The 22,152-nt window shown below is 58.4% G+C and overlaps 3 protein-coding genes across 6 annotated transcripts in view; 1 reads left to right on the plus strand and 2 right to left on the minus strand.

Moving 5' to 3' along the window:
• The window catches only part of TNRC6A (trinucleotide repeat containing adaptor 6A), a 50,238-nt gene extending 49,412 nt beyond the window's left edge, over positions 1-826 (plus strand). For 2 of the 4 annotated variants that reach the window (XM_084295875.1, XM_084295877.1), the window contains one exon: positions 1-826. This exon is cut by the window's left edge and continues 1,948 nt beyond it. The gene's annotated coding sequence lies outside the window, so the exon portion shown is untranslated. The other 2 variants (XM_084295874.1, XM_084295876.1) reach the window with 1 other exon arrangement.
• Positions 827-8,504: 7,678 nt separating this feature from the next.
• Positions 8,505-11,170, minus strand: NDUFAB1 (NADH:ubiquinone oxidoreductase subunit AB1). Its single transcript, XM_084295895.1, has 4 exons — positions 10,886-11,170; positions 10,687-10,774; positions 9,501-9,612; positions 8,505-8,665 (listed from the first exon to the last, which is right to left on the minus strand). The coding sequence occupies exons 1-3, from the start codon at positions 11,144-11,146 to the stop codon at positions 9,521-9,523; spliced, it is 441 nt and encodes a 146-aa protein (XP_084152021.1). The 5' UTR covers positions 11,147-11,170; the 3' UTR covers positions 8,505-8,665; positions 9,501-9,520.
• A 583-nt stretch (positions 11,171-11,753) lies between these two features.
• Positions 11,754-22,116, minus strand: PALB2 (partner and localizer of BRCA2; the record flags this gene model as incomplete). The annotated part of the gene is made up of 13 exons (XM_084296190.1): positions 22,012-22,116; positions 21,532-21,591; positions 21,333-21,435; positions 19,154-21,064; positions 17,621-18,429; positions 16,721-16,804; positions 15,694-15,855; positions 15,100-15,185; positions 14,659-14,820; positions 14,405-14,521; positions 13,945-14,032; positions 12,754-12,902; positions 11,754-11,985 (listed from the first exon to the last, which is right to left on the minus strand). The coding sequence occupies exons 1-13, from the start codon at positions 22,096-22,098 to the stop codon at positions 11,754-11,756; spliced, it is 4,050 nt and encodes a 1,349-aa protein (XP_084152316.1). The 5' UTR covers positions 22,099-22,116.
• Between the last annotated feature and the right edge of the window lie 36 nt (positions 22,117-22,152).

The raw sequence follows: 22,152 nt of genomic DNA on the forward strand, positions 1-22,152 counted from the left end.
ATTTTTTGTGACTTTATTTGTAGGCTGTTTTCTATACAATGAAAATATCAAATGATATGATAGCTCTGTATTCCCATAGTTTGATTTTTTTTTCTTTTAGCAAACTGATTTTTTTTATGAACAAATCTGCATTTTATTCTAGCAAAAATCTCCCTCAATGTGCCCACTATGAGATGAGAATCTAAGTGTAGAAAACTGCAGCTTGCTTTTCCTTTTCTATTCGAGCACCTTTGGAATCCTGTTGCCCTCATCCTTGGTATACTTCAAATGTCCCATTTTCAAGCGTCCCCACCCACCATTTGTGCCCAGCTAGATGCTCAAGAGGACACTTGCAAATAAGGAGAGCATTTTTTGAAAATAAACTTTAATGCTTAAAATGTACTGGTGTTTAAATTTATACCTCATTTACATTAATCATGATGAACAATGCAGCAGCGCTTAATTTGTATTTCACTTTTCACAGTGGCTTAGCTTGTTCTGAAATGGCTATAGGGCAGACCATATATGTACATAGTATGATGTGACTTCAAAACTGTTAGACTTTATTTTCAAATTGCCGGATGTAAGTCATTAACTCTGTTGGATGCCAGCATTGTGTGTTATTAGACACTTATCTGTAGCTACTTACTATGAAAGACGCTGTCCCAAGCCAAAGCTGGCTTCTGAAGTCTGGTCTGAAACCGTGGTGAAAAAGTTGGCAGATAATCTTTCAGGACTCTGCATCGAGTGGAACTGACATCACACCTGCGTTGATTGTATTGTCAAAGTGTTTGCAATTCTTTCACTGAGCTTGTTACGTGGAAATAAAATGTGGTTGGTTTTTAAAGCTGAAACTTGTTGCCTGTGTTTCAGTCTGTAGCCTTCAGGCTGTCCAGCTCCTCTCGAGATTGACCAGCTCCATCCCCTCGCAGTAAGAGTGAGGCCGCCTGGCTTTGTGCTGCGGAGAGAGTAACGGAACAGGGTCTTGGACCACAGCCCTGCCCTCCAGAGCTAGGGGGGAGCTGATAGCTCCCAGCACTGCCCCGAGGCTGCCTCCCTGCAGTCACCCCTGCTGGGACAGAGGCAGGGTGCACCCTGGCTCCCCCCCCGGGCCCTGCCAGCCACAGCTCGAAGCTGCTTCCCACTGCGCTCACCGGTCGCTGCCTGGAAAGGTGGTGGAGGATGGGGAAGGGTGTCCACGGGATGGGTTCCATGGGCCAACTTGACACGGAGATGTCGCTGGCTTTTCCTGAGTCAACCATGGGATCGTTCACGCTGCTGGAACTTGTGTCCCAGTCGTAATGGAAACTGAGAAGAAAATCCCTTAGAAATTACACAGGGGCAGGAGGGGGGAAAAGCTGTTGCTCACGAAGCAGCCCAGGCCCCTTGGGATGGGACCCTGCCCTTGGTTATTTTGCTGTGTGTACAACATGCTGGTGGTGCACGACCAGGGGCTGTTCTGAGAGCCTGGGGGCTCGCTGACCCGGGGTGGGGGCAAAGGGACAGCCCCAGGCTTTGGGTACACCCCGGGCTCCCTGGCCCAGCTCCCTGCTCCAGTGCAAACACTGCTGGCCTTGGGGGGGAGGCTACTGGGTGCAGCTGCCTTCGGAAACAGGAAGCTTCCAGCTCCCTTTTTCCATTTCTGGGAGCCGATTATGTATTATTATAAGCTCGTACACACACGCCTGCAGCCACACGCTTTTTGTGGCAGCTGTGAGCCCTTCAGCAGCTCCACCACACCCTGTACACAAAGCTCCCCGTGCTTGGCAGACAGAAAACCACCACCCAACCGCAGTTATTTCCCCCGGGAGGCAGAAGGATGCTGCGGGGCTGACCGCAGCCCTGCTGATAAATCCCCAGGAGCCGAGCGCGGCGGTGCCAGGCGCTACCTGGGCCTGTGCGCGGGGCGGGCGGGCGGCGCGGGGCGCTGCTTGGGGCCGCTGCCAGCGGCCGGGGCCTCGCGGCAGCCGCAGCAGCCGTTGTCCAGGACCTGCAGGTGCAGCAGCTCCTCCGAGTGGGTGAAGGCCGGGTTGTCCAGGGAGCTGGCCGACGCCAGCCAGGAGCGCGACCAGTACTGGGCCGAGACGTCGTCCAGCCGGCAGAAGCGCCGATAGCTGCGGGGCGAGGCCGGGTGGTTACGGCAGCGCCCAGCCCCGCGGTGCCCCCGCACCTCCCCGCTGACCGCACGGCCGGCACAGAGTGTGTGTCCCCACCCAAATTGTGCGAGCAGCCAGCAGGGCAGCTCCCCAGGCCCCAGCCCTGCTCCCTCCCACCAAACACCCTCTGGCCACGGCCCTACGGATGGGGCCTCGGGAACAATCCCCACAGTGGGACCGCACACCCATGGGAGGGGCAGCAGGGCCAGCACAGCCACCACCCTACGATAGCGCTCCTGAACAAGCCACTTTGGCAGTGCTGGGGGCAGGCACACTGCCCCCACCACCACTCAGCCCCCTCCATCCCCACCCCGTCCCCTCGCGGCCCCCACCTGCTCCGGGTCTGGTCGGCCCTGGCCTCCAGCAGCAGCGCCTTGAAGCGGCGGATGACGATCCCAGCGACGACGGCGCCCAGCAGGACGATGCTGAATAGGACCCCGAGGGCCATGCCCAGCAGGCTCTGCTGCGTCACCCGGTAGTCGCAGCGCAGCCCCATGAACCAGAAATCGCTGCCGACGGGACACCTGCAGCAAGGGGGGGGCATCAGCCACAGGGCACCCCCAGCCTGGGGGTGGGTGCACGGCCCGGTCCCTTCCCCCCCCAGCACTCACTGGCAGAGCGGCCCCCGGTCCCGGGGGTGTGTGCAGATGCCGTGGTTCTTGCAGTAGTCGCGGTGGCAGAGGGACGTGCAGGTGGCGTTCCCGTCTGCCCCGGCCACGCAGGCGAAGCCGGCCCGGCAGGCAAAGAGCTCAGCACAGGGGTCTAGCGGCCGCTCTGCGGAGAGACAACGGCCCGGCTGTGCCCCCTCCACCCCAGAGAGCCCAGGGCTGGGGTCAAGCCAGGCCTGAGCCCAGAGGGACGCACGAGGGCTCGGAGCAGCACCCCCATCCCGTGCACTCACCCAGGGCCACGTTGCGCAGGACGGGGGCAGTGCCCACCGCCAGCCCCGGCCGGGCGCCGCCAGGGCCCAGCGCGGCCTCGAGGAGCGCTCCCAGCCCCGGCGCCCGCACCCGCTCCGCTGCAAACAGCGCATCGTACTCCAGCACCACGCTGCCCTCCCTGCGGGGACACGCAGCGCATCTGGGGGGGGCCCGGACACCCCCCCAGGGCTGCGGGTCCTGGTCCGGAGCTGCAGCCCGGCAGCACTGGGTGCCACGGGGCCCCGCAAGCCCCTACCTGATCCCCGTCACCTCCAGCCGCAGGAAGCCGGGCACCGACATGAACAGGGGCGCGACCTGCATGGGGAGGAAGCTGGGTGGGATGCAGGCCAGTGTCCCGTCCCCCACCACAGCCCCCCCAAAAGCCCCAGCCCCAGGCTCACCGTCCTGTTGAAGCTGTGCAGCAGACCACGGCGCTCGCGGGACGCGGGGTCCTGCAGGGCAGGGACGAACCCCATGTCCAGCACCAGCTCGCAGGGCACACGCAGGAGGGATGCTGTGGGAGGCAAGAGGGTGTTCAGCACAAGAGGGACCCTCACTGCCATCACTGCCCACCCCGGGGGCCGCCACCACCCCCACACAGACGGCTCCGTGGGGCTCTCCTCCTCCTGCCGTGCCCAGGAGGGGTCCCGGAGCCCCACGTGCCCCGGACCCACCTCGCAGGAGGGGCGGCTGATCCTCCACGATGAACACCCGGGGAGCCCTCCCTGCCGAGGCCGGCTCTGCTGTCGGTCCGGGGGCTTCAGCATCCGGCCGCTCTCCGGGGCTGCTCGATGCCTGGCCCAGGTCTGTGCCCCCAGGAGATGGAGGGGACCCGGAGCCCCCATGGTGGCCCAGGGTCCTGGAGGAATCTGTGGGCTGCTGGGGGGGCCCTGGTACCACGCTGGGCCCCCACGTCAGCCCCTCCGTGTCCCCCTGCCACACACCAGCACTGGGCTCTGGTGTGACCGTCCCAAGGTCCCCAGGCAGTGCTGGGCTGACGGTGGCAGCTGGGAGGGTGGCAGCGGCCCTGGCAGTGGTGGCTGCCCCCAGGGAAGAGGCAGGCTCGGACGATGCTGGCTGCAGCTGCAGGGCAGGGTCTGTGGGGGGGGCCAGGCTGCCCGGCTGCCAGCTGGGCTGGGCAGTGGCTGCCCAGAGCTCCCCATCAACCACCCCCTCTGAGGTCACCCCCAGAATCAGGGCACTCTCAGCACGGTGCCCCCCAGGGCCAGTGTGGGGCAGTCCAGGCCCTGGGGACCCTGCTGGGGGGGTTCCTGCAGTGGGGCCGAGCCCCGGGGACGGCTGCAGGGTGGGCGAGGGGGCTGCTGCTGAGCTGGTGGCTGGGGTGGGCTGTGGGGACGTGGGGCTGCCTCGGAGCACCCCGCTGGGAACCACCGTGGAGCTGCCAGGGGCCACCGAGGGCCACGTCTGGTGCAGGGGGATGCGGTGGGGCTCAGGGGGACCCTCTGTGTTGGGTGGCCCCGACACCCCCGCGGTCAGGGCCAGGGCTCCCTCCTGGCTGGGGGACGGCACCCCTGGGGTGCTGGCCATGGCGGTGGGGACAGGCAAACCTGGCCCCATCCCCGCATCCAGCTGGGCTGTGCTGGCTGTGGGGTCCCCGGACTGCCACATCGGCCCCCCGTGGCCACCAGTCCCCAGGGACGGTGGAGAGGGGCGAGAGGCAGCGCGGGGACCCTGCCAGGCAGCATCCGTCCCGTGCCACGGGTGGGACTCAGCGCCCCGGCCTCCTGCTGCCTCCCGCGGTGTCCCCAGGGAGCTCAGCAACCTCTGCAGCCCCCCCCCAGAGGGCAATGTCCCCGTTGTCCCTGGCCCAGGGCTGCCCGTGGCCGCTGCGCTGCTCTGGTGCGTCCCTGGGCTGCTGTCACCCAGCGGGGCGGTGACACCCAGGCCCTCCCTGGCCCCCAGCTCTGGGTGCAAGGAGCTGGGTGAGCCCCCCCGGCTCTGTGCGGGCGCTGTCCCCGTGGGGCTCTGTCCCGGCAGGGCACTGGGGGACTCCCAGTGCTCCCCAGTGGGGCTGGGCACCGTCACGGAGGACGGTGAATGCAGGAGGGTCCCCTGCGGGGTTGTGTCACCTTCCGCCATCTCATCTCCTACAGGCTCAGTCCGGAGGGAAGAGCTGGTGGTCGGAGCTGTGTCCAGTTCCGTGGGGGCTGCGGAGGGGCCCCCACCAAGGCCTCTCCCCAGGCTGGCAGGAGACGGCCCCTGGCTGCCTGCGGCTGCCTCAGCAGCGCCGGTGGCCAGAGGGGGCCCTGCCCCGGTGCCTGCTCCGTGCCCCCCTGCGGGCCCTGTCCCCTCGCTGCTGGTCCAGCCCCCTCGCTCCGTGCTGGGGGGCTCAGCAGTCCCGGGGGGGGTACCAGGGAAGGGGAGCAGCTCAGCCTCCGTCTGCAGCCACGTCGTGGCTTTCGGTGTCGGCAACGGCCCCGCGCCAGCTCCTTGCTGCGGATCTGTGGGCAGAGGCAGGGGGTGGGGGGATGCTGAGCGGGGCTGACCCGCAGGCAAGCACCCCGAGCTCCCGGCACGGCACCGGCACACGGAGCCACCCCACAGACAAGGGGGGGAGCAGGACGGTCCCGCTCCAAGCCCTGACACGGCCGTGGCAGTACCTGTCTGGCAGCGCTCGCCTGTCCCGTTCCCTCGGTGGGCGCAGGGGGTGGCAGTGCCCAGCGTGGAGCCGGTCCCACTGCCGAGAGCAGGGCAGAGCCGCGCACAGCACTCCATGATCACTGCGGACAGGGGAGAGGAGGGAGAGAGGGGAGAGAGGGGAGAGAGCACCCGCATCAGGCACGGGGCACCATGCACTGCACACTCCCACTCCTCTCAGCCACGGGAAGCAGCAAAGTGACCCTGTGGGGCAGGGACGGGGGCTTCACAGCCCCACCTGCCCCGAGCTCTCCAGCACGGAGCCACGATGGGTGCCCCACACACAGCACCAGGTCCAGCCGGGGTTGCATGAGCCGCGGCACCACTTGGAGCACGGCCTGGCCACCCCCGGCCTCGCACCTCCGAAGGCACCACCAGCACCAGGCTGAGCCCTCCCAGCACTCCCAGTCCTCCCAGCACTCCCTTCATTCACCAGCCCCAAGCCAGGCACTGGGCACCAGGCACAGCCCCGCTCTGCCGGGCTCCCCCTGCAAACCCCACCGGGGTCAGCCTCTGGCTGCTGCCTGCCCCCATGGGAGCCACCAGCCCGGGCACCTCGGCCCCGTTCGGGCAGGACCCGCTGCCAGAAAACATCCCCGCACCCAAATCGTGCCCAGCGCGCTCAGCACCAGGCCCCAGTGTGGCCAAGCAGGGCAGGGGCAGGGGCAGGGCCGCAGCCCAGCACCGCTGGTGCCCTGCAAAGCGCTGGGCTGGGTTCGCACAAAGCTCCTGCGGGGCAGCCACGGGCGGGTAACCCCCTGCGGCACGGGAGCCATTTCCTGCGAAAGGAAAAGCTGCGGAATTATTGAAAACCCAGCTGGGAGCCACCTGCCTTTGTCTCGGCGAACGCTCCGCAAATCCTGCCCCGAGCTGCCGCATTGCCGCCCGCTCGCTGCCCGCCCCGGCACGGCCGCACCGCTGAGCCCCGCAGCCCCGGGCCGCCCCCGCAGCCCCCGGGCCCCGCAGCGGAGGGGCGGCCACGGCCCGGGGGGGCAGGAGCGGGGGGGACGGAATCGCCCAGGGCAGAGGGGCAGCGGGTAACGGGATGCTCCGGAGCCCCCCCCCGCATCCCTCGGGGAGAAAAAGCCGCGAGCGGCAGCGGCACCGCCACGGGGACCCGGGACGAGGTCGCTGTCCCGGTGGGGGGGGGGGGGCACCGAGCATCCCGAGGGGAAACGGGGGCCGAGGGCAGGACCCCGGGCGGCCTCCCCAGCGGGCCCTGGGCTGCCCCCCGCCCAGGCGGGGCCGGGGCCGCCCGGAGCCCCTCGGGCACAGCCGACGGCGCCGCCGCCCCCGCCCCGTGCCCCCGCCCCGTGCCCCCGCACGTGGCCCGGGGCTGCCGCCGGGCTCCGGCCCCGCTCCGAGCCCTCCCCGGCCGCAGCCGCCCCCGCCCCGAGCCCGGGCCGCGCATCCCCGGGGCCGGGGGGCGGCGGCGGCGGCCCCGGGCTCCCTCCCCGGGCTCCGTCCCCGGGCTCTCCGCCGCCCCCCGGCCCCGGGCTGGTTCCTCCCGCCCCGCCCCTGCCCTCCCGGTGCTCACCTGCGGCCGCCAGGAGCGGCGGCAGCCTCCGCATGGTGCCCGCGGTGCCGGCGGCGCGGGCGGCTCTGGGCCAGGCGGCGGCAGGAAGCCCCCCCCCACCCCCCGCTGCGGCGGGGCGGAGGCGCCGGGGAGCCGCAGCCCCCGGCCCGGCCCGGTCGGTCCCGCCCGCCCCCGGGGGCTGCTGCTCGGCCCCGGCCCGGCCCCGGGAGCGGCGGGGCTGGGCGAGGTCCCTCCGGTGGAGGCGGAATTCGGCCCCGGGGGGGGCGTCGAGGCGCGCCCCGGTGGCCGAACCGGGCGGGCTCCCCCCGGCTGGGCCGTTCGGGAGCGCGCTGAGGGGCAGCAGCGACCCGGGGGCGTCTGACAGCAGCGGCCCTCAGGCCACGAGAGCAAAGCTCGGGCCCTGCAGGGCTGCGGGCAGAGCTCGCCCGGGCGCCCCGGGGCTCAGCCGGGGCCGTTTTAGGAGCAAAACGCTGCTCGAGGAGGCTCTGAAAACACCAACGGCACCGCGGCACCATGTGCGGCACCAACAGACTCGGGCTTATTTTCCGCCATCCCCTCACCCTGATTGCCAGCGGAGGATATGTTATCTACTGACACTTTCTTGGCTCGCAGCCTAGCAGTGCTGCTTTGACATATGAAAGTGTTTCTTGGCTCAAAGGAAAAACTGTGTAGTGTCCAGAAATAACTTTTGTTTCTGTCTCAGGAGAGACTTAAAGCAAGCCTCCCATGCTGAGATGAGCTGGGCTTACAGAAACACCGATGTGATTGTGATTTTGCTTTGCAGCAGCAGCGAAGTCATTCCCCCCTTTACTTTCCATCGGGAAAGCTGAAATATTTCACACAGAACTGGCTTATTTTTACCAGCAGTTAAAAAATAAATAGTAAAGGTAGAAAGAGGGCAGTTTATTGGAAAGAGCAGGCTCCACTAGCAGCGAGATCACAGGGAAGGCGATCACCTCAGCAGCGGAGGGTGCAGAGCCCTGGTGCCAGCAGCATGGGCTGTGCAGGGGATGCTGGAGCTTCACGCGCAGATGAATGGCAAAACGCCCCTTTGGTCCGACAGCCTCAGAGCCCAACAGAGCCACCCAATGCCCAGCGTGCTGGGCAGGCAGCGCTTCCACCTCGCAGGGCAACAAGCCCTGGCTGAGCAAAGGCCACAGTGCTGGCAAAAGCCTGGCTTACAGAAGTGTCTCACAGCGAGACTAAGCACAGTGAGCCAGCACCTGCGAAAGAGAAAAGCCATCAACACAACAGTGGTCTTATATATTTATTCCTTCTTGGTTTTAAAGGACAATATATTCAGACAGCTTTAAATACAACGTCCAACAACTCTCTGATGAAAGCAGCAACAGTACAGCATGTGCGCTTATATTCATACCCACTGACATCAGCCCCGTCCTAGTGGTAGACATCTCCTGTTAAAAAATAAAATCAGACATTTAATATTTCATCAAGTGAAAAGTGCTGTCTTAGGCACAAAATAAGCTGGTCAGGCAGAGACAAGACAAGCGCTGGAGAACACCAGAGGAAGCGACATAATGAGATGTGGGCAGGAGAATCCCAGGGTTCTCACCTTTATCCCACCCGTTCTTGGCTCAGGGAACGCAGCAAACGGGCGCAGCTCCCTCCCTGACCCTTCACACCTCAGTCTCATGGAAGAGTGTGGGGGGAGGTGAGAAGCGCAGGGAAGAGGAACAAACAGGAACGTGCCCCCCTGCTACTGCTGCAGCTGGCCTGAGGCCAGCAGCTCATTTCCCCTGCAGCCCCCAAGCGCCTCGCAGGCGGTCGCTGAACGACCCCTTCCTGCCCCTTCCTGCCCGTTTCCTTTCCTGCCGCAGCCCCAGGCTGGGCGGGTGAGGAAGAAGCAGCTGCTACCAGCAGCTTGGAGCTGTGCTGGCAGACACAGCACGGCCCAGCACGCCCTGCGAGCAGCTGAGGAGCAGCAGCAGGATGGAGCTCCGTGACCACCGCCTCAATTCACCACCAAATGAAAGACCGGTGGATAACCGCGGTGCTTGGAGTGCAAACAGGGAGAGACCAAAGGTTGCCGAGCCCCACACCCTCTCTTTTGGGAGCAGGAGATGCTTCCAAAGCCACACACAACTCATCCTCCCAGCTCAGCAGGCAGCTGCTGGCCTCCCCCTGCCGTCCAGTGTCAGTCACCTCACGCTCCCCTCTGCAGGCATCACACAGGGACCCTGCGTGCGCAGCCACCGCCCCACACAGCCGCAGAGACACACTTGTACTTACTCTGCTTTGAAGAACGACTCTTACTCATAAACATCCTTCTTATCTGCAATGTAATCTACAATTTCTTGTGGACACATTAATTTTTCTGCATCTCCATCAGGAATTTCAAACCCTGGAAGAAAGCGCACATATTTAGCCCAAAACAACAGAAATGGGAGCAAGGCTGAAGGAAGCAGCTACTGCTGGCTCAGATGCCTGCAGCTTGGCTGAGGAGAAACATGCAGGGGCTGCTGCTCCACGGCAGTTAGTCGGCATCTCATTACTACGCTGCTTCAGGCTGCGTTACACCTTACGTGGTGCTGATTCTGGATAAGAGACCAGGCAGAAACAGCAGGCAGCAGGGGCTGCCAGGCCAGCCAGTGCCCCCTCACACGGAATAAAAGCTGCTGATGCCTCCCCAGAGCCAACACAACACCACATACGCCTGAAGGGGGATGTTCTGGGTAACTGCAGGCAGCAAGAGCTGAGAGCCCCTCAGCTCAGAGCCTGCTGAGCACTCATGCAACAAACAGCTCCTCCAGGGCTCAGTGAGCTGCCTGGGACAGGGAGCGAGGGCTCTCGGCAGTGAACTGGTCAGAAATACATCCCAGGATTTGGAGGTTCTTCTCTTTCTAGTCCTCACGGCCACACACTAACAATCCACCCAAGGTGTGCTGCGAGTGGATTAAATATATATATAGCATTAGTAAATGCTCTGAAAGTAAAACATTTTATCTTGGCTTTGGTGTTATTTATGGGAACCATAAACCAGGGACATTTATGGCACAAGGTAGGCATGTACTGCAGAATTTAAGAGCTCCAAATGGAAGCATGAGGAACTCCAAAGTGAACCAAAATTTGAAATATAGACAATTAAAAAAAAAAAAAAGGACAGCTGTATTCTAACAGCACCAAGTACTGATGATGAACGTTCTGCCTAGCTGAAATCCTGACCATGCGTGGTTTCCCAGTGACGATGCAGGCCGAGGCGCAGCGGTCTCACCAGGTGCCTGCTGTCCTTGCTGGTGCGTTCCCAGCACCCTGCCTGTCCCGGCCGTGCCCTGGGGGTGCCCGGGGCGCTGCGGGCAGTGGGGCAGGGCAGTGGCTGTGCCCGCAGGGCCCGCTTTGTGCAGCGGCCGGGCCGTGCCCCCCGGGGGTGGCGCTCCCCCAGCCCGGCTTTGCCTCCCTGGCTCGGGGCCGCACTCACCGAACTCGTCCTCCATGGCCATGATGATCTCCACCTGGTCCAGGCTGTCCAGCCCCAGGTCCTTCACGAAGTGCGCCTCGGCCGTCAGCTGCGGGGACAGCACCGGCTCAGCGCCGCGGCCCCCCCCGGGTCCCCAACACCCCCCCAAACCTCCCCCAGCCCCCCTCAGACCCCCCAAATCCCCCCCAACCCCGCTCGCCTTCTCGGGGTCGATCTTGTCGTAGAGTTTCAGCACGTAGAGCACCCGCTCGCGGATGGCGGGCAGCGTCAGCGGGGGCAGGTCGGACAGCCGGCGGCAGGGCGGCGGCAGAGCGGGGCCGGGGCCGGGGCCGGGGCCGAGCAGCGGCTGCGGGAGGCGGGCGGGCCGCAGGGTGCGGAGCCGGGCGGTGCCGAGCCCCGTGAGGCCGGGCCGGGCGGGCAGCAGGCGGCGGAGGCAGGCGGAGAGGACACGGCCCGCCATGGCGACCTCTTCCCGGCACGCACCGCGCCGCGCCCGGCGGGCACCGCGACCCGAGGGGGGGGGGGAGGGGGGGGCATTGCGCCCCCTGGCGGCGGGAGGGGGAACTGCAGCACCGGGGTGGCCCTAGGGACCCCCCCAGCACCCCCGGGATCCCCCCACCCCTGGACAGCCCCGGCCCCTCCGAGATTCCCCCCGGTTCCCGGGGAATCCCCTCCAGCTCCTCCGGGACTCCCCCCAGTTACCACTCCCCAGACCCCCCGGGACCACTCCCGGCCCACCCGGGACCCCCCATCAGTACCCCCGGGATCCCCCCAGTCCCCCCGGGACTCCCCCCCAGCCTCCCAGGACCCCCCCTCAGCACCCCTGGTCCCCCCCCAGCCCCCCTTAGGACTCCCCCCCAGGATCCCCGGGACCCCCCAGCACCTCCAGGACCCCCCTGGGACCTCCCCCAGCTGCCCCCAGCCCCTTTTGGAACTCCCCCCCAGCACCCCCAGGGCCTCCCCAAGTCCCCCCCAGACCCCCCCTGGACCCCCCCCAGCCCCCGGCGCACAGACAGAGCCGTCCCGTTCACAGCCCTTTAATGTCTGGGTGCCCCCCCCCAAGGCGCTCAGCTCGCAGGGGCGCGGGGGGCCCGGTAGCGGTAGAGGCAGACGCCGCCGTCGCCCCGTCCCGCCAGCAGCCCGGAGCCCCCCGCGCTCCAGCGGACCAGGGCCCAGCTCCCGGCAGGGCCCGGAGGCAGCAGCGCCGTGCAGCGCCCCAGCAGCAGGTCCCACACGGCGATGGCTCCCGACGACAGCACCGCTGCGGCCAGGGCGTCCTTCACCTCGCCCTCCACGTACCTGCGGGCAGACAGTGAATAAATTAAACAGTGAATTTAAGCCAACCCTAGGAGGCCCGGTGATGCTCCATGCTGCATCTCCAGCACCCCTGAAAGAAAAGGCTGGTAAGGCAATCCTGCCCTGCTCTCGGTACGTGAAAGCCAAGATCTCAATCTGCTGATCCTCGTGCACATAGGAAATATTGTGACGGATGTAAGAAAGCGCACTGCAAGACTGAGCCTCAAAGGGCTTAGTCTTCAAAACACGAGACGGAGGAAGGAAAAGGTCATCGGACTGCAAACAGCTGCTTAACACAAATAAACCTAGCAGAGCATTATTTAACATCACAAAGGCTTGGAACAGTCTCATTTGCGGAGACTTGCTCAGGAGGTTTCTGACTAGGGAGCTTGCCTGATGAATGCAGTTACAGCATTTCCACAGTCACTTTCTGTGGAAAAAAGAAAAAAGCGTACAGCACACAGAACATCGATCCTCCTGTTTGCCCACAGAGCCCTGGAGAGCAGAGCCCCTTGCTGAGCCGTGACGCAGGGAGCGCAGAGGTTAGCTCCCAGACTGGGGCAGGAAGCGGGCAGGAAACAGCCCACACCCTCACTGCATTCTAGCATATGTGCAGAGCGAGTGGATGTGATGGGTGGCAGCCCCCTTATCATCCTCAGGACTGGATGTGGAACCGTGCCAGCATTGCTGCTCAGCTCGTTAATGGATTCTCCTCCAAAACCCCTCCAAGGAATTGTGAAGATGAGCACGCAGGGCCCACGAAGTACTCGCCTTCCAGCACGTCCGGGTGGGAGGGACGAGAAGATCACTCCAGTGCTTCTGGCCGTTTTGGGGTTGAATGCGATCACCCGGAATGCAGGATTTCCACAGGACTCGCTCTCTTTGGCGTGTGGATGACTTAAAACAACAAACAGAAGGCCCTGATACACAGAGGAAAAATACATCACTAAAAACAACAGTAGGAGGGGAAAAAAAAGACAAAGAATTTTCCAAAAATTAATTGCTACATTCTCCCTACAATCAAAGCCCCATGGACAGTAACGCATTATTTTTACTGAATAAAATAGAAAGGGTTTACTTTCCTTATCAAATTAGATTAAAAAAAAAAAAAAAAGCAGCTGCTGACTGATAAGAGCTGATGCAATTCAGCAGAATGACAGCTCAGTGATCCAAAGGATTTATGCACTTATCTTTCTGCTTGGAAAAGCTAAACTTGCTGTAGGATCCAGGGACATTTAAAGTAAAATTTCTGGGCCTCAGTTTAATCCCTAGGAACTTATAAATTTAACACAACTCCATAAAACCAGCACAGCTGAAAACAGCAGCTCACAGAACAGCCACAGGCCAGCATGAAGTATGCTCAGAGAGATGTTCAGAGGAAGTCTCCAAAGAGTCTGACTCAAACTATCATCATCAGACAAGACATTCTTGTCCCAAAAGGTTAAATGCTGACCGAAAACAATCAAATCCTTGATAAATCTCAAAATCCACCTAGAATCACAACACAGGTGGAAGCAAGTGACAAAGAATCATGTGTGAAACTTGGCTTTGATCAGTTTCTGTTCCTTGGGGATGTATGATACTGACAGCCACTTCAAACAGATTTTCTGACGGTGGCAACATGCCATCACCACGCTGGCAGCTACCCGTGAAATGGAAGAGACTCACCAAGCACCAGCATTGGGCAGCAGCACGTCTGCTACCCACAGACAAGATGAGCTGGCCTGTGCCTTGGAATGGGCTTTGATGCATCACACTCGCTTTATCAGTCAGTGTACTGCAGAAAGCCAAGAATTTGAGGTAGCCAGTGTGGCTACCAGTGTAACTGTTTTCCTCTGAAATATCTTCAGTGAATCTCAATTGAGATGATATTTCAATCCACTCTAGAAACCCACTCCTTCCAGTCGCCACCACAGTTAGTGCAGTGCATGCAGAACCACGTGCCTCGTTTCACATACGTACAGAGTCGGAATATGCTCGATGGCAGATCGAAGCTGGGTAGGAATAACCAATGTGCATCTTCTTCAGGAGCTGGCCTGTTTTCAAATTCCTGCAGTTGGTGGAAAGACAAATTCTGGCTGCATGTCCATCCTCAGTCTGGTATTTTCTAACCATAGCTGTAAGCCTATGCACTATAAGACGGACAGTTTTGGTTTCACAGAAACCAAACTAAAACACTACAAGAGGCCACAGGGAGAGATGTAATGGATCTGACATAAAAGCAAGTGGAATTACAGCAGCATAGTTCATTCACCATCCATCTAGCTGCATACGAGTTAAAGTGCCAGCACAGGCCCTTTGCCAATTATCGTTTCACCGGTAAATCAACAGCCAACCAATGCCCCTTGGTAACGCCTGCAGCTGGCAGAGCCACCACTTACACCCACGAGCTAAATCGTTTAATTGCATAAGAAATACTGACCAAACGACAATGCTGTTCACTGCAGTGGTGCCGAGCAAGGCATCTTTCACTCCTTCTACTTCAGCAAAAGCTAAAACGGTTTCTTCAGGGGGCATCAAGGTCTGTCCGTGCTTGCTCCTAAACAGCAGATGCAGGTCAGTGAGAACAGGCAGCCAAAACAGTATGTTCTACATTCAGCAGCCCACCAGAAAGAAGAGGAACCAACACTTTTCTACAAGTGCCACACTGAGACCAGACCAAACCAGAAGACTCACCTTCCTGTCTCAGAAAACGACACTACTTCCACTTCCTGCTCTTGCATGCTTCTGCTGCTGCTGACCAGCCTCCTATCCTTCAGCCCAAGAACAGCTTTTATATTCCCAGTTTTCACTAGTGATTGCTTGAATGAGTCATTCTCAGAAGAATAAAGCAAGAGCCTAAATTAGGACAAAAATATGCATAATGACAGAAGGGAGCAAAATTCAAACATAGCACAGTATATAAAAATAAGCATATGCTTAAACAGTCTAGCACCTCTAGGGTGAATAAACAAATCTTTTCAGTTGATTTTTAGAAATCCCTCCCATATTTTCCAACTGTTAAAGCAACTGAGAATATGACACATTAGTAAGAGACAATTTCAACCACCACACAAGAGGAGAGTTAAGCTGCAGCTATTCAGGGTGCAAAGCACTAGTAAGAAATAAATGCAGCACCTTATTTCTCCAATCTCCAGATTTCCCAGTGCTATGCAGATGAGATTACAGGTGTCCAGCAGAGGAATGATCTGTATTACAGGGATCTAGAATAGCAAACCAAGAACACAGAGTCACCCACAATGTTCCTCCTCCTTTGACTTTACTCCCATTTTCTAGAGTGTTTCACATAAAATTACAAGGGGCAGATCAAATTTTCAGACCCCTCTGAAGAAGCACACTGAGATGAACAGCTGAACTTCTGCTAAACGTTTACCTAAGCAAATAATACCTATTGATATGAATCAAAAGATGTCTGCAGAGAGACATCTTTTTTTTTTTAAAGATAAAAGCACAAGAGAGAGGCTGCAGTGCAGCCACTGTTCAGTACATGAAGTATCAAACTCCAGCAGATAACACGCCACCATACAAACCACTGGCTTACTGCATCAGCAGCATAAATCACTGCCCTCTCTTGCCTGATGCATTGAAATATTTACACCACCTAAAGAACAAACCTTGTATCCAAGACTGCAAGCTCCCCATATCTTGGGAATTAACACACCAGTGCAAGGAAGTTGTTCTAAGTTCTAGAAATTAAGATTGTGTCCATACCTCTCCCAGCTGCCAAGTATAGACCTTTCCCCAGTGGTCGGGTGCCAGAGGTTTCCACAAGGAAACTGAATTCTCACAAGCAGTCACCACACACAGCTCTCTGCAGCCAGCTGCTTCCCACCACACGGTGCTCACGTCCACAGCACAAGAGCTTGAAGAATCCTGTCCAAAACAAAGCGGTGCTGGTCTTCTTCTGATGGGCAGTTATCTAACATGGAGGTCCAGACTGGAAAGCTTGCTTGTGGTGACTCAGCGTGATGAGAATTTGAGGCTAATCCTTAATTCTCAAGATGTTTGTTTTTGACTAAAGTGCCAGTAAGGCACCAAGGAAAACAAAGCTGGTGGGTCGCACCCTCTGAGCAGTGAATAAATTAGCTCACTTCACAAAAATCACTTGTCACCTAAACCAACAGGGTCCCCACTGAGCTCAGAGCTGGAACAGGGCTGGAGGCACCACGGCACAGCCACAACAAAGCCCAGGTACCACCTACCTGTAGTCCTGTGCTTGCTTCCCTTACTTCACACGCAGGAGGCAGGACTTGCAGCTGTACAGACTGTTTAAATCTGAACAAAGCGAGGGCATTCTCTTCTCCCCCGTAAGAAAGTTTTCAATTTCAGCTATATTATTGTTGGCTGAACCCACAGGGTTTCTTGAGCAAGACGTTGCAGTTTAGCTTGGAAAAGCTTGAGGTGACCCAGCCCCGTGTGAGCTCATTTGGAATTCTGCGGCTTTGCCACAGATGTTGCTTCCTTGCCTGCTAACCCTGCTCTACCCCCTGCAAGGTAAGAGGACAGTGAAAGGGCCCCAACACAGGACGAGTCGGCTCAGCTGTGCAAACAGTCCTGGGCAAGATTTGCCTCGGTCACAGCACATACAAGGAAGGCTCTGTTCCAGAAGGCTGTGAACATCAACACATGAATTTGGCAATGCTGTCGTCCCCCTGCCCTGTATTTTTATTGCATTTTTGTTAAACTTTGTATTAAAGAGATGCTACTGACAGTAAACAATCGTCAAATGTTATCCTACCTTTAGCTTTGAAACAAACTGCAAGTTCTCTTCTGCCAGGTCATCAAACAGCACTGGAGTTGACTGTTCTGCTTCATTTTTTTTCTGCACAAACAAGTAAAAAATTACAGAATCACACAGAATCACAGAATTTCTAGGTTGGAAGAGACCTCAAGGTCATCGAGTCCAACCTCCAACCTAACGCTAACAGCCCTCCACTAAACCATATCCCTAAGCTCTACATCTAAACGTCTTTTGAAGACTTCCAGGGATGGTGACTCCACCACTTCCCTGGGCAGCCTGTTCCAGTGCCTCACAACCCTTTCAGTGAAGAAGTTCTTCCTAACATCTAACCTAAAACTCCCCTGGCTCAACTTAAGCCCATTCCCCCTCATCCTGTCACCAGGCACGTGGGAGAACAGGCCAACCCCCACCTCGCTACAGCCTCCCTTGAGGTACCTAAAAAGAGCGATAAGGTCACCCCTGAGCCTCCTCTTCTCCAGGCTGAACAAGCCCAGCTCCCTCAGCCGCTCCTCGTAGGACTTGTTCTCCAGAATCTTGAATTAAGATAATTTATCTTGAATTAAGATAATTTTATCTTGAATTAAGATAAATTCAACTTCAAAAATTACATTCGGCACTTGCAGGAATGAGGCAGAAATGTAAATTCACTTTGCATGCAGTAGAGAGCTGAGATAGGAGCACGTTTTTGTACTTGCATGCCTTTGAAAAATAAGAGACCCCTGACAGTTTATTCCCTATTTTCATCTGGAAACTGTTTTTTAACACCACTTTGCGTCTCTCAGTCCCATTCTCACCGTCAGAGACAAGGCCTTTCCTCAGAAAGGTGAGACTATGGAAGAGGGGACTCACCCACAAAACTAAGGCTTAGTACCCTTGGCAAAGAGGCCAGCTTGTTACCTGTTCAGGGGATCTGCAGGATCTCTGCTGTTTGCTCTGTGATTGCTGATGCTCCTCCAAGGCCACAGCCCCATCCGATCTATTATTAGGATGTCTGTCAGCTTCTGCATGAAACGTTGTACCTTGTCCTTCCCCTTGTCTAGCAGATCCTGCACCACAGCTGTCCAAGTGCAGCGGAATGGCAGAGTCTTTGCATGCCCCATCATCCGTGACCTGGGCAGGTGCTTCTTGAGAGGAGCGCGGGCTGACTGGCAAAGGGGGTACAGAACACGTACTGGGGAGGAGCTCACTGCAAACGGATGGCAGAACAGCCGGGGTTGCACCCAAAACAGGGAAAATAGATGAGGAAATGTGAGACTCAGGCTGAACAGGAGCACCAGTTGAGATAGTCCCCACGGGAGTAAATAGCAGTTCATGTGTGGAAAGCTCCATCTTGGACGCCGGGCTTTCCAAATGAGATGACTTGGGCGACCCACTTTTGAGCGGTGAAATCAGATTCCTGTTGAGCCCTTTTTCTTCTGCCTTCATTTCTGCAGCTTGCACGTCCTCCGAAGCCAGCCCATCCCCAAACACACTAGGAACAAAAGCCTCCAAGTCATTCACAGGGGAAGATTCACATTTCTCAAGTTTTAATAGTCCAAATTCCTCATCAGGTAGATGAAATTCTTCGATACCCAGTTTGGGGACCAGCCACTGGTGACTGCGGAAGGAAAAGAGAGAGCTGGAAGTCCCGGCGTCTGTAGCAGGAAGACCAAGAGAAGCAGCACCCTCTGAATCCATTTGATGGCCAGGTCCTCTTTTGCTCTCATCTAGACAAACATAAGAGTTCAAGAGAGAACATCACATCATAACATGGACAGCACCTAGCTGCTTCAGAATTTCTCATCTAGAGTGTCATCTATCCTCCAAAAATAAAGAACCACACCCATCTTACCACATGGAAGTGGCACTTCGCTGGAAACACACTCTAATCCACACCTGCTCTGCATCGAGCCTTCAGCTACAATATCACTGCCAAAGACAGTCAAAACTGACTGAGTGCCCAACCCCTTTGTTTGGCTTTTCTCCCAACATTTTCTCTTTCTACAATATTCCTGGACTTTTAGGTATGCTAAGCTTTGTTTCACACTTGTCAGCGCTAAAAAAAAAAAAAAAAAATCATTAATATGCAGACTCAGTTGGACAGAGATTTACATCCATTTACTGGAAAATCAGGTAGAGTGTGCACAACATCCACCCCAAAAGAAAAGGCAGCTCACGAAGTTCCCGGCCCCGCTCCTTATCCATGCACAGCCGCTCATTCTCTGTCACTGTGCTGAGGCAGAAATTTCTGGAATTGTGCAAGGCACATGGGCACCACAATGAGCTAAATTTTAAAAACAACTTGTCAAAAAGAAATAAATTACCCCATATCAGATTTTGTTGAATATAAATAAGGCAGGGTGCAAACAGCAATGCATGAACTCATTCATCTGTTTCCTTGCCTTGCTCTTGGGCTCTGGTTTTAGGGAGTGCTTGTGTTTGATGAAATACCTTTGGAGGCTTGACTGTGTCTCTGTCTTGCAGAGGATCGCAGGGAGCGGCGTGGAGGGGCGTTAATTGCTAGAAGCTGTTCAGCCCCGCAGGCTGCTTGCACGTGCTGACTCTGAACATGTTCCACCGGAGATTTATCAGACTGACACGCACTGAGCTTGCATTCCAGATCACCTGTGTGGCTGACAGAAGGTTCGTTCCTTGGGTTTGGAGAGTCACTTTTCTGCAGTGGATTTTGAACCTGTTCTAAAAGAGTCTTACGGCATTTGCCAAGTCCTTGGCTTCCACCCGGAGGATCAGCACTTGTTGGCTGTATCACACCAGTTGCTCCAGACCCAAGAGCTGCAGCAACAGACCCCCGCCTCTCATCCGAAGATGACTTTTCAAGATTAGCCTCACAGTTTTCCTTTTCACTCTGACACTCGTTTGATAGAGGACTACTGCTTTCCCTTGGTGTTATGAGATCCAAACTTTCTATAAGTTCCTGTGACGTTTGACTCACAGGTTTGCGGGCAGACTTTCTTCTTCCCTTTTGTTTCCTCTGCAATCGCCTCTGATCTCGCTTTGTGCTTGTGGTGCTGCTTTGAGAAACTGACCCCGGTGAATTGCTGCTCCCACTGGACGTAAGAAGAGTTTTCTGAGGACTACTTGAATTCACTGGATCATTTTCTGTACAAAGAAAAGGGAATGGCACAACTGCTGACTCCAAATCATTTTCAACTGTTTCTTGGGAGGGCTGATTTGAGTCGGCATCTTTCTGCTTGCATTTACTTCGCTGACCTTTCTTGCTCCTGCCCAGCTGGCTGAGAATTACAGCATCAAGGTCCACTTTCCTCTGGCAATTAGACATGCGTCGAGTTGTCCTGACATAGTACTCGACTGGAAAGAGAAGCCCCTCAACCATCGTGCAAGAGCTCAGTGCACTTTCAGGAGCTGCAACATTTTCTAGATGAGAAAGTCCAGACTGAATTTCAAGCTGTTGATTCTCCAACAGTTTCTCAGCATTGCCCAGAGCAAGATCTGAAGGAAAGGCATTTGAACCACCAGTGTCATTTTCATTTCCTTCATGGCTTTCGCTCTCATTCCTTACATTGTTATTTCTGCCGGCAGGCAATGCTTCATTTGCTGACATTAAACCCAAGGGCCCGCGTAATTCCCCCTGATCTCCGTGTACGCTCTCACTGTCCGTTTGTTTTATTACCCTCAAAGATTCTTTTCCACCATCACTGCCGGCACCAAGTAAATCAGATTCGCCATTCTCTGAACGCAGCTGTGCAGGCTCACAGTTATCCGGTGTGGCCACAGCACCTGGGGACTCAGGCTGCCAGACACCACTGCTGTCCCCCGGGACACACGGCAGTAGCTCAGGTGCTCCCAGAGGGAGGCTGTCTTCAAGCACGTCCTGCAGAACTCCCAGTTCAGCATCTGGAGGAGTTAAACCGTCCTCTTGCTTCCCCACAATTGCTGGTCTGGACTCGCTTTGAGCATTCGCCGCAGTGCTTGAGAAACTGCCTTGCCTGAAGACTGGTGACCGAAGCTGCTGGGCGCTGACAGTTTGATTTTTCACCGTTTCATCAGCCTTGATTCGATGCACACCATGCACCGGTTCCCTTTTCTCTGATACCAGAGTCTTTGTCCTCCTCCTCCTCAGCTTCATCATGCTTCTCGAGGTTTGGGTTTTTTTCTCCTCGGTTGCAGGCCTCGAGCCTCCACAGCACGCACTTCCCTGGCGAGCCTGTGCACTTTCTGCCAGCGAGCTGTCCTGCAAACTAACGTCATCACTGACAAACTCAGGAGCGTGTTTAAGTGTGACAGAAGTTTTCTTCTCCGTGTCAGGAGCCGAGCAGGCTTTAGCCTGTACGGGCCAGGTTTCGTGTCTGTCAGCAGCAGGAGATTCGCTGTCTCTGGAACCTGTTGGGAAAAACCTCACATGTGTAAAGCACTCCCAGCAAGGTCACGTCCAAGGAAAACATTGGACCGGGACCTTACGGTCATGATCTGAGGGCACCAGCGGACCTGGCGAGGAGGGAGGAGGAGGGAGGTTACCGCAGAGCGGGCGACCTGGTTCTGTGCCAGGTTTGTGACCCCAGCGCGGCCGCTCGCCAAGCACCGGGCAGGGGATGGGTGAGGACGACGAGCCCGAGCTGGGGCAGCTCAGGGGGGGCACTCCCGGTCCTACCTGCGGGGCTGCGCCGCCCCCCCGGCTCCGCGGGCCGCCGCTCTCCGTCCTCCGCCGGCCTCCTCCCGGCGTGGCCCCGGGCCCGCTCCGCTCGCCGCGCCCGCTGCGGACACAAGGCGGCGGCGGGGCTCGGAGCGGCCTCCGGGCACCCCCCCGCGGGCCCCGCCGGGCCCGGCCCCGCCGCCCCCGCCCCGCTCACCCGCAGCCGGCTGACCGTCTCGCTGTACTCCCGCCGCAGCAGCGCCAGCTTCTCCCGCAGCTGCCGGACACCAGAACGGGGGTCGGGAGGGGCCGGGCCGGGCCGGGCCGGGCCGGGGCGGGCCGAGCCACCTGGGCATGGCCCGGTCCCGGTCCCGGTCCCATCCCCGTCCCGGCCCCTTTCCCAGTCCCGGTCCCGATCCCGTCCCGGTTCCAGTCCCGCTCCCGTCCCCATCCCCGGTCCCATTTCCATCCCCGTCCCCATCCCCGTCCCGGTCCAGATCCTGGTCCCGGTCCCGGTCCCCGTCCCCATCCCGTCCCCATTCCCGGTCCCGATCTCGTCCCGGTCCTCATCCCGTCCCGGTCCCGGTCCCATCCCCATTCCCGTCCCCGTCCCATCCCCGTCCCGGTTCCGGTCCCGGTCCCGATCCCGTCCCCGCCCCATCCCGGTCCCGGTCCCGTCCCCACCCCCCCCCCGCACCCTCTCCCTCTCGGCTCCGCTCAGCGCCGCTCCCGCCGCCTGGGCCATGTCCGCCTCGCCCCGTGCCCATGGCAACGGCGCCGCCATTGGTGGCTCCCGCGGCGGAAGCGGCGGCCGGCGGCAGGAAGTGACGTGTGACGC

This window comes from Netta rufina, assembly GCF_964035555.1.
Source record: "Netta rufina genome assembly, chromosome: 15".
In the NCBI taxonomy this organism is placed as follows: Eukaryota; Metazoa; Chordata; class Aves; order Anseriformes; family Anatidae; genus Netta; species Netta rufina.

Excerpts from the sequence above, each read along its gene's own strand:
- NDUFAB1 (XM_084295895.1), bottom strand. The coding sequence starts at position 11,146 with ATGGCGGGCCGTGTCCTCTCCGCCTGCCTCCGCCGCCTGCTGCCCGCC. Across the intron at positions 10,775-10,885 it reads ACAAGATCGACCCCGAGAAG|CTGACGGCCGAGGCGCACTT; the intron begins GCGAGCGGGGTT and ends CTGTCCCCGCAG. Across the intron at positions 9,613-10,686 it reads GGCCATGGAGGACGAGTTCG|GGTTTGAAATTCCTGATGGA; the intron begins GTGAGTGCGGCC and ends GCTTTCTTCCAG.